This window comes from Ursus maritimus, unplaced genomic scaffold, assembly GCF_017311325.1.
Source record: "Ursus maritimus isolate PB19 unplaced genomic scaffold, ASM1731132v1 scaffold_18, whole genome shotgun sequence".
Taxonomy (NCBI): domain Eukaryota; kingdom Metazoa; phylum Chordata; class Mammalia; order Carnivora; family Ursidae; genus Ursus; species Ursus maritimus.
The window spans coordinates 47,306,134-47,316,942 of NW_024424230.1; the positions used below are offsets into that span (position 1 = coordinate 47,306,134).

Genomic DNA, 10,809 nt, shown 5'->3' on the forward strand with positions numbered 1-10,809 from the left:
ACTTGGTTGCACTAAAAAATTTTAAAGTTAAGATATAAACTAGTTACTGTGCATTTGTAGTTGGTTCCATGCTTTTTTCCTTCGGGTATAGTTTTTTTAAAAACGTTACTACGTTAGATCCTAAAATGCACATTTTTCACTTTTTATATTTTTGAAATTGGGATGTCTTACCATGTACACACGTTTTGTTTCTTACTGGTACGTAAGGTATTCCTTTTTATTATAATTAATAACATCCTAAATTCAGTAATGTGCATATAGAAAATCAGATTCTTCACTTTCATCCCCTCTCCTTGGCTGATTTTTTTTTTAACAGACACCATGTACAAATGAGAGACTAAATATGCATGCACGTGAGCAGAACAGGTGGCTCACCCCATGGAGTTTCATGTAGAGTCCACAAGCATTGCACACAGGTTCACCCTCGGCATTTCTGCGCCACAAAGTGGTGGTTGTGGTGTGACAGTTGGCACAGGACAATCCAAGCCGCCGGGAGGAAGGCTAAAAAGTAGCACAAGGAAGTAAGTGTACAGACTAAGTGACTATGTATCTGGTACATACATCAATGTATCCTTTCCCTGTCATCAACAAGCATGGACCTTTTATTATAAAAACATAAAAGTTCCCCTGAGAAAAAGATATAAAGTATAATTAGACTGACCTTCCTGAACCAAGACACTGGGGTTTCACGTAGGGTGCCCCATCCCACGTGCATGTTTGGGTCGCTCCAGCATATTCACTCACAGTATAGAATGACTGGGACCAAGTCACAACGCTGGCCAGTAACTGTGCCCACTGTTGTCAGAGGTCTGAGATGTAAGAGTCAACGACACTCAATCACAAACCACCCGCCAGTGTCCTAAGTGGCTTTGGGCAGTGTCCACTTCACCTGGAAGCTAGAGATAATCAGGTCTATTTCTCAGATCTGTGCAGAGGAATAACCCAAAAACTATAGAAAGCCAGGCAGACAGATTAGACAGATAAGATAGATAGATAGATAAAAATGGATCTTATAAAATGTACAGAATTTTTACAAAGAAGTATGTTTTAATACATTTCATAATTATCATGGTTGCCTGCCTCCTGAGTTTTTGTATTATTCATTTTACAAAGGATAAGCAAATTTTACGGCACTGTGTTAATGCTGGCACTGTCTTACAGACAGTGATAGGGATATATTTTCTTTACCCTGTTAGTACAGTACCTAACTTTTGTTCATACAAAGGATTAAATGGTATTATCAGAAAAGGCACTGTCATTCCGATTTCCATGTTCCCTTTACGCCCATAACATCCTGAGAGGGAATTTATCTCAGCTAAATTTTATGTGCAAGTTATACAAAAAGAGTTTAAGCTAGTATATGTTTCCTCCCCAAAATGCCAAAATCTAAATTTGTTTTTAAATTACCTAGACGGGCAACTACAAAACAGTGCCATGACTTCAGTGAAGAAGCTGTGAGGGGAAAATCCAAGGACCAAAATACGTTCAAAGTTTTTTCGACAGAATTTGGGAAGTTAGCTACACTGATTAATTTCAGAAAGGAATAGTTTTAAAGAAGGTACAACAAAATACGAATTGAGGGTGTACAATATTCACAGATTAAAGGATAGATTTATCAAATCCTTTGCTGACATACTTAAAAGATGAAACTGAATTCTGCATTTACAATTCACATCCTATTTTATTACTGTAGCACTATTCTTTACAGACAAACCGATAAAAACAAAGTGACAATGGTAAACTTTAATCCAACATTTTTAAGAAGGCAATGCTATGAAAAAACCGATTTGACTTTTGGTTGAAATGAGCATGCTTGGCTGACAGGCAAACCATTTGCATGAATCTTTTTGCTAAAATGATAAAAACATAAAACCTTACACATCGGGATTTGTTTCTTTTTTCCTTTTATGGTTAAAATAAAATAATTTCTTAGGAGAGCACTCCTTTCTCTTCATAAATGTGAAATCAGTAAACTAGGGACAAGAAGGTTCATTTTATAAACAGGTCGTTTATGACAGTTTCCAGTGGAATTGGAAGCCAACGTGAAGTAACCTTGTTATCAGAATTTGCCATTATAACAAAGAACTTTATGACTGTCAACTGCAAATCATAAGTGAAGCCAGTCTCCATAAACATGAGAAATGAAGGTGAACGGGTTATAAAAGTTCCTTGTAACAAGTGATCTCAGTTATATTCATCACTGACAAGGAATTCAAGTTACACCATAAATCTCTTATTTTGCAATGTATTACAAGTTCAAATTCACAGTGATTGGTTCTGGACTGCTGGCTAAACAAACTTGGGTTCAACATTCTGAGAACTAAGCTAGATCCATCAAAACCATAAATAAGAAGCCCACAAGAACTAATTGATGAACACGCCCTTCAATTGGTTATCATTTATAACCCATTTACAAAGCACAATGGCTGACCTTGGTCACGGCCAAGACACCTGCCACACAGAAGGAAAACCAACAGATTAAGAGATGTTAAAAACTCTTTTCTGGTAAGTTATGTTGACTGGTAAGTGCACAAAACAAATGGCACTACCTAAATATGGATGTTACTAGATCCATATGCACAGAATGCAACTAGAACCTCATCAGCTGCTCTTCTACCAGAGTCCCCCTCAATTTCAAGAAAAGGTTACCTTGCTGAACTCAGCTAGAACTCAGCTCAATATATCTTTCAAAAAAAAAAAATCAGTTTCACTGTGCATACACGAAAACAACGAACTTCCTGGAATATTTTCTGGCCACTTTTTCTTTTCTTAATATGATGCATAAGAAGTGAAAAACCATAGGGAGTCAGATACTTAAGTGAAGGATGCCCTTTGAAGACCATTTTAAGCTGCAGGAGGTTGTAACAAGTTTAAGGCACATACTCACATTAAATTAGCCTCAGCCACTTTATTTTAAATGCATTAAAAACAAAACAACCATAAAACTAATTGCTTCTCTTTAAGGTGTCAGACTTCCATTGTGATGCAATATCGCCCTAATCTATTTAACACAAACAACATGTGTAGCATTTGTTTCTGCAAATTAGAGTATAACAATTAAATAAATTACTTGGATACTTAAGATGTCTGGCATCTCACTGTAAAATATTTTACTTTAAAAGGTATTAAGAGTATGAGTGCTTGGTTAAACAAATGTTAGCCCTACCGTGGGGCCTGTGAACACTTTCATTTATTTTCTCTAATCACTGCAGCAGTAAATGCCCTCCCCTAAAGCCACACCTAAGTATAAGATTTGTCCCTGAAGAAAATCAGAATTCGCATAATTTAAAACACAGTAAAAAATGTGTTTGAACTGGTGAAAATCCCCAACTTGAGAAGCATGAAGACTGCATTTTTTTTTCTCAAGTTCTATGTAGTTTTCTAAGCAGCTAGATTTCAAAGTAACAAAGGTTAGAGTAAATTTTCATCAAAGACAATCCAAAAGACGATGGAATTTGGGGCTAAAATCTCTCTCTCAGGAGAAGAGGTAGAAGGGACCCAAAGGTATAAGGAACAGAATCAAAGGAACCCTGAATGAGGCTGTGGGGAGAAAGGGAGGGTGGGTTTGTCGTTGTCATATTCTACTGGGGAAGAGAGGGGGTATAAACGAGGACGGTTTTTCAAGAATAAAATCCAAACCAGAGCAGAAAGATCTCCCTCCTTCATCTGACCTCGGTTGGTATATTCAGTTTTTCTCCCCGGAGGTTACCGTCATTACTACTTTCTTGTGTCCTTCCAGAATTTTTCTAGTGCGTTTCCAAGTATATCTAGAGATATGTCAATATAGACTTTCGTGTATTTAAAAAATGGTAGCTCCCTACACCTTTCTCCTCCCCCCATTTACAGACACCATGCCCCAGGTGTAAATGTGGGGAAAGGCTGTCTTCGTTCCCCAGACGCTGGTTTCGGGACAACCTCCCCCCCGGGTGCTCGCAGGTGTGAAGGGGACAGCTGAGTCCCCGCGCTCGGGCAGACCCCGGCAGCCCCGGGTCTCGCAGCACCTGTTCCCGCGGGAGCGCCCGGGGCGAGCCGGCAGCGCCGGGGCCACAGGAGGAGCCACAGGAGGAGCGCCGCTCCGGGCCCGGGCCGCAGGGGAGGGCGGCGCTCGCACTCACCACGCGCTTCTGCGGCTTGATGAGGGGCCGGCTGAGGCCGTTCATCTTGCTGTAGAGCCCGCAGGCGTTGCACAAGTAGTGGCCGGTGCCGTCCCGCCGCCAGAGCGGCGTCTGGATGGAGCCGCAGTTCACGCACTCGCGGCTCTCGGGCAGGTCCTCCAGCAGGTCTGCGGCGAGAGCGGGGACAGAGGCCCGGTGAGGCCGCGCCGCTCCCGCCCCTCCCCGGGCTCCCCGGAAGACCCCCGGCACCCCTGGCCCCAGCGCTGGCGACCTGCTGCCCGCCTCCCCGCCCTTCCCCTTCCCCACGGGTCTTTCTGCTCAGCAGCCAAGCCAGGAGCCGGCCGTTGTCGCTATCGATCTTCTCAGCCTTTGTCCAATACTTCTGCAGCCCTGGGCGCGCCCAGTAAAACCCCAGGAAAGTAGCAGAACATGGTGCTGGAGGCCGAGCGCCAATCATCTGCCTTCGGTCTCCAAGGACCTCGGAGTTGAGATGTGCTGTGGGGAAGTCGGTTTGGGTCCCCTGACCCCTCCTTTCCGGCTGTTCCCAAGCGTTTCAAAACTGAAATCCATCATAATTACAGTGTGCCACTTGCCAAACCGAGCAAACCATACAGTATCAACACTGATCACTGACCCCTGCACCAAACCCACGAACATCCTGGGACACAGCTGGGCTACCTTATTACTTTTATCCCAAGTAATTTTTAAAGTATTTACTGTATCTGTCACCCTTTCCTTTTCTCTAATAAAAAAAAAAATGGACAAGTGAAATTAGAAATACTGTTTTTGGGCACTTTATCAATTAACTAGAAAATGACTCAGGTCTCCCCATGGGAAAAAAGGCACCAACATTAACAAGCACAGAGATCAATGTTAAATTTTCTTTTCATGCCACAAGGACCAAATGTTGAAATATTTTGAGTTTCACATGGGTCTAACCGCTTCTATCTGCGAAATTTCTACAAACGGTTGATGCTTTATTGATTCAGAACATTACTAAAACCGTTTCAGTGCTCAATAAAACTTTCATATTTTTGTACACCAAACTTCAACTTACACAATCTACCTAAATTGTGTTTGTGTCACTTTGCTATTTGATTATAGTTTCTGGTGTTTACAACTAACCTAAACCTGTTAATAAAAAATAATCTCCAGAGTAAATGGTTGTTAGTCACATTTATTACTTCCACTTAAATTTGTTAAATATGAATGAATACTATGTAAAATGAGACAGGTACTTATTAAGTACTTTTAAAATAGACTTCATAAAAAATAAAAATATCCTGTTTACAATTATTTATAGAAGATTCAAATGTCCAAATTTGGCTTTCTTTAAGAAACACTTCTGAATCAATTTTTAAAGTAAATAAACATTACATTTTAAAGTTTTATTTTGAAGATGTGTGCTAGTAAACCTTTCTATTCTTTCTCATTCCCCGAACAGTTCACAGCTGGTTTCTACCATCAACTACTTGTTGTAAAGATATTTAAATATGTCTTTGGCGTGAATACTATTTAATTACATGATACTATTTACCCTACAAAACAAGTCTACTTCGTCCTCAAGAAATAAGTTTAAAAGAAACTAGCATCCTACATAACTGGAGTTCAAAGTTGTCACAGGGATACCGCAACTTACAACACATCACAAAGATTTATTCTTCTCCACCCTAAAAGCCACTATTGACTACGGTAATCAGTAAAATGCTCAGGACTTCAAGGACACTGAAGTTAAACAAGGTATTTGTCTTAGTTGTTGACTTTAAAATGTTACCTATCAGAGACCCTCTCGATAGAGGAGTGGGGCATTCCCTGGAGAACCCAGCCCTAAGCCCGGCCTCCTTCCCCTAGGCTGGGACCAACAAAGACTCCCAAGAGGGGACAGTGTGAACTCTCCAGGTAAATCTCTTTAGTCATCTGAAAACCTGAAGACAAAACTTTAAGTCCACTTTGCATAAATAAAATTTAGGAAGTTTGCTGATGTCTAATTAAATTAAATCTAGACCTCCTATTTTCTCCCTACCGCTTACCCACCAGCGACAATCCTACAACCGACTAACGTAAGAAAAACTTTAAAAACAATTAGAAAATCTAATTGCGCTAGATGTTTGTTCACCGGTTTCACCCTACTCATCATGTCTCCTAAACACGACTGCGTTGGGTTCCCCTGGAGAAAATAAAAGGCACTGGGGAGAAGGGCACGGCCAGCGAATGCGTCCCAAGACCCAAAGAATGGAACACAGTTCAGCGGGAGCTTAGGAGGGCGCTGAGCTCAGGGACTGAAGCTTGGTGAAGACTCACCCCAGGACTCCCTCCCATCCACCCACCACCAAAATCAGGGAGAGGTGTATGAAGCAGGTTCCCGGAGGCCTCCCCACTGTAGGTTGAAAAAGCTCAGGTTTTAGCCCTGCTGTTTCCCAAATCAATTAAAGAGTGCCTTCAAAAATGGTCTGTTTTTTTAAACAATCAAAGTGGAAAAGGGGGGAATCTAGGAAGCTGGGAGGAGAGAGGTTGGAGGTCAAGGTTTTTCTACCACAAGAACACCTGCGAGGACAACCAAAATTAGGTCTTTTGCCTCTCCCACCCCCAGACTGGCTTGATTTTCAGCAGCTTCCTGCGTTCTTAAAAACTCTTTATGCAAAAGCTGGGTGTTCCCAAGCCCCTCCCCATTTTTGGTGGTTGTTTTTAACATACTCTGGATCTACAGAAGATTTTCCTAACTTTGCAACATCCTATCAAGAAGGTGAAAAGTTGGTGAAAGACTAAGCTAGGTTTAAAATGATATTTTAACTTGCCTGCCAACTGCACCCTACTGCCTCTGAAAAGATTTTTCTATACAAAACAAGTTGCTTTAAGCATCAGAAGACTCTGATTATTATGTCTTTTGGGACTACTTCTCAGTCTGGGGGGAGAGGGCTATGAAGACTACACTAAGGTGTGTCCTGAGACAGGTGGGGCTGCAGATCTCGCTCCAACTGGAGCTGCCCCCCTACCCAACCCACACACCCTGTCAGACTCCTTGCCGGATTCCTGACCGACTAAAGCCTCAGCCTAACCACCAGCCCCCTAACCATTCTTTGAAGATTCCTCCTGTCCCAGTCTCTCAGCTCGAGCCCGGGAACCAGCCGTGGGTCCCTATGCTGCACAATGAGGTGACAGTGCTCTGCTCTCAAGTCTCTCCTCAACAGGGCCCTCCACACCCACTCTACACAATGGTGAAGACGGTCTCTAGGGCCAACTTCGCAGAGCAAAGAAGAGAGACTTCTGACACCAGGATCTTAGGAGGTAGAGAAAGAGCAGAACTTGTTACCAAAAAGCCTGTTGCCTCCTCCCAGTGTTACCAGGAGGGCTGTTCAAGTCAGATCCTTCGCTTTCGGGCCACTGGCATTTCCAATATGTCTTTTGAATACAAGGCTGGCAATTCACCACTTCGTCCTACTAGTTAGGGCCCCTGAAAGATTTGTTGTCCCAAAACGGAGCATGGAGGCTCCCAGGAAAAGCCCGAACCTGGAGTGTGACAACACCAGGTAGGATAATTTAGGCTGACATGGTCTCCTGCCTCTTTGCCACCTCTGTGACTCTCACACTTCCCCTCAAAACAAACAACAGCCCCTCCCCCCAAAAAAGGTTTTGTCTTAGGAGTCTGTCAAGTTACCAAACGGGTTAAATACAAAGGAAGAGACCCGTGAAAGCACCTAGAAGGAACCAGAATGCTGCAACAGCAGAGAAAAGCGGCACTCGGACACCATAGTTCATAACCCGCTGCTTGAGCAGAAAACTCTTTTTCAAAATGGGGTGTTTCCAGGTACTTTGACAATTTTGTTTTCCCAGGTCACCCCACATCACCCCCAAACACTGGAATAAGATCGGTGGGTTGAATTCTGGAGGAAGAACTGATGTGGGAGCTCCAGGATCCCTGGGTCCCAGCCTGCCAGCGGCCGGCAGCAGCCGCCAACTCCAGGGACCTCGGCTCAGTTGATGTCAAGCAGAAGGGCCCCTCCACCAGCTTTCCGTCGGGACAGTCATGAGGCTGACCAGTCCAGGTATCCTCTCTTTCTCTCCCTCTTACTGAGGGGGAAGCTAATTAGCTCCCTAGCTCCTTTTCCACCGCGGAGCCTTTAAACACTCCCCTTGAGAAAAGCACAATTCCTCACCTCTGGAGAGTTGAATTGATGAGAGGGTGAACCAACTGCCCCACGCTCTCCTAAACTTACCCCCCCCCGCCCCCGCCCCATAGAGTCTCATTCTTTCACTTAGGCCAATTAGGCTCGGTGACAGGTCTCAGGGCCTTGTCTGTTCCTTCCCAGGCCCTTTTTCTCCAATTTACCCACCCCACTCACTGTTCAAGTCCCTAGAGCTTCTCCAAAGCACTGAGACATATAGGCGCCCTACGCCTCCTTCGTGGAAAGGAACTGAAACAATCCGAAAAATAGAAGCACCTCACCAACGCTGCCAGACTCTGGGTGGCCCTGCCACCAAAGCTCTGAAAATTCTCCCTGGGGCCGGGCCGACCGCTAGGCACCCAGACGGAAAAACCCTATGAACAAGGCCCAAGTCAACCAGCTGTTCCACACCCCCGTACACCCCAGCGCCTCAGGCCCCCACTCCCACGCGGCGGCGCACCCCTTACCTGCGCTGGGGCCCCGCGGCACCGGGAGTGGGGCTCCGGCGCGGCTCTGCAAGCTGTGCAGCACTGGGGTCTCGAAGGGTCCTGCGGGCCAGGCGGGAGTCAGCGGTGCACCCACGTAGGGCGAGTAGGGGTTCGGGTGGTGGTGATGGTGATGGTGGTACGTCCCGTTCAGCGGCCGCGCGGCCGACAGCGAGCTGTACTGGTGCTCGCGGCCGCCCATGGCCGCCAGGCTGCCGCCTCCGCCGCCGCTCACGCCGCCCGCTCCCCCGCCACCAGCTGCGGCGTAGCCCCCAGGGTCCCGCGCCGCGCCGTTGGCCATGGGCGGGCTGGGCGAGTAGGGGAAGCGCGCGGAGACGTGCGCAGCGGCCGAGCCGGCGCTCCCGGGCCCCGCGGTCCCGCCGCCGGCCGCGCCGCCTCCACTGCCGTACGGGGGGCTGTCGGCCGCGGCTTGAGGCCAGCCGGGGTGCGCGCCTGCGCCGCCCGCGTGGTTGGCGGGCCCGCTGCCCGCCCCCTGCAGGTACGGCAGGCCGGGCAGCATGGAGCCCACGCGGGTGGTGGGCACGTAGACCGGGGAACTGGCCGCGGCCGCGGCGGCTGCGGCGGCGGCTGCAGAGTGCACAAAGCCGCCCGGCGCGCCGTCGTAAGCGGCCGGCCCCTGGCTGGAGAGGGCGGCGAGGGTCTGGTACATCTCCTCGGGCTGCTCGGGTGCGAAGGGGCTCAGCTTGGCGCCGCGGCTGGACCACAGCAGCTTGCTGGCGGTCGCGGCCTGGTCGAGGTCAGTGAAGAGCAGTAGGTCCTCCCAGCTCGACAGGGCGCTCCCGGGGCCAGCGACCCCGGGCGCCGAAGGTCCGTGGGGAGCCCCGAAGGGATGCGAGGCGTACGGGCTGAGCAGCAGCGAGCGGGCCGGGGGTCCCGCCGCCGCCTCCGTGTCGAGCTGCGGCGTCCTGCAGCTGCTGGCGCCGCTGGGGCCACGCTCCCCACCCCGGGAGCAGCAGGAGGAGGAAGAGGAGGAGATGGGAGAAGGCGGCGTGGAGGGCTCCCGCGCTGGAAAGGCTCCGGAATCGCTGGCGTCCGCAGCCGCGGCCCCGAAGCGCTTCGGCAGGCACCAGCCGCCGTCAGTCAAGGCCATCCACGGTCCGGCGCCTCTCCAAACTAACTTCTAGCTCCTGAGGCGGGGTGAGGGGAGGCAAGGACAGGAGGAGAAATCAAAAAGGGTTACCAGAAGCACAGGCCTCACAGAATCTCACTCCCACTGCCTTTTCTAGCTAATGGGATTTCTCAAATATCCCGTTTCTGCCCCGGGCGCGGGAGTTGGGGAAGGACAGGGGAACAGAGCCTGGGTAGCCGCCGCAGAGTCCTCCCAGGACTGGGCTATCCGCCCTCCCTCGCCTGCACCGCCCGGGTCCCCTTGTCTTCCCGCCCACCCCCTCCGCAGCATCCTCCATCTGAGCGCGCCAGATCCCAGGGGCGACGGGGAGACTGGCCGAGGTTTTCCTTCCGTCCCAAAGTGGATACCTCTCGGCCGATGACACACAAAAGAATTTAAGTAGTTGTTGCTTGTCGGCTCTGTCTTCTCCCGCCTCCCTACTGATGCCCCCCGCCCGGAATGCCTCGGTGTGAGGTCTGCCCGGGCGAAAATCACTAGCGCGAGGAAGGCAACCTGTCCCCGAAAACGAAACCGCCGCGTTCTCCCACACTGGCTTTCCCAGAGCTTCCCCGGCTGCGCTTGACGGGACGAAACGCGAGCTCCAGAGAGAAGTGCAATTCAGCCCAGGGAAGGTGGGGCGCCGGGGCGGAGACGACAGTCTCCGACCTTCCGGGCCCAGGCACTGCTGGGTGCCCGCGGGGCCGCAGTCTCACGCCCAGCCCTCCTCCCCGTGGCGCCGCACACCTTAAACAAGGCTCGCGTCTGCAGCCACCAGCGCGTGCGCTCACGCCGGCTGGGCCACCCCCGCCCACCCCGTGGTCATCCCCAGCCGCGGAAAGGCCAGACCGTTCCGGAATCGGACGTAGCGGGGTGGAGCGGAGCTCAGAGTAAAGGAGGAGGGGGAAATGCAGGGCGGG

The 10,809-nt window shown here is 49.0% G+C and overlaps 1 protein-coding gene across 1 annotated transcript in view; it reads right to left on the bottom strand.

Annotated features, from left to right (window-relative positions):
- Positions 1-10,530, bottom strand: part of GATA6 (GATA binding protein 6) — a 30,513-nt gene extending 19,983 nt beyond the window's left edge. Inside the window, exons 1-4 of the mRNA XM_040632662.1 lie at positions 10,261-10,530; positions 8,746-9,911; positions 4,116-4,282; positions 376-501 (exon numbers count right to left, since the gene is read on the bottom strand). Coding sequence (XP_040488596.1) covers positions 376-501; positions 4,116-4,282; positions 8,746-9,874 — 1,422 coding nt within the window. The 5' untranslated portion in view covers positions 9,875-9,911; positions 10,261-10,530. The remainder of the gene's footprint in view (positions 1-375; positions 502-4,115; positions 4,283-8,745; positions 9,912-10,260) is intronic.
- Between the last annotated feature and the right edge of the window lie 279 nt (positions 10,531-10,809).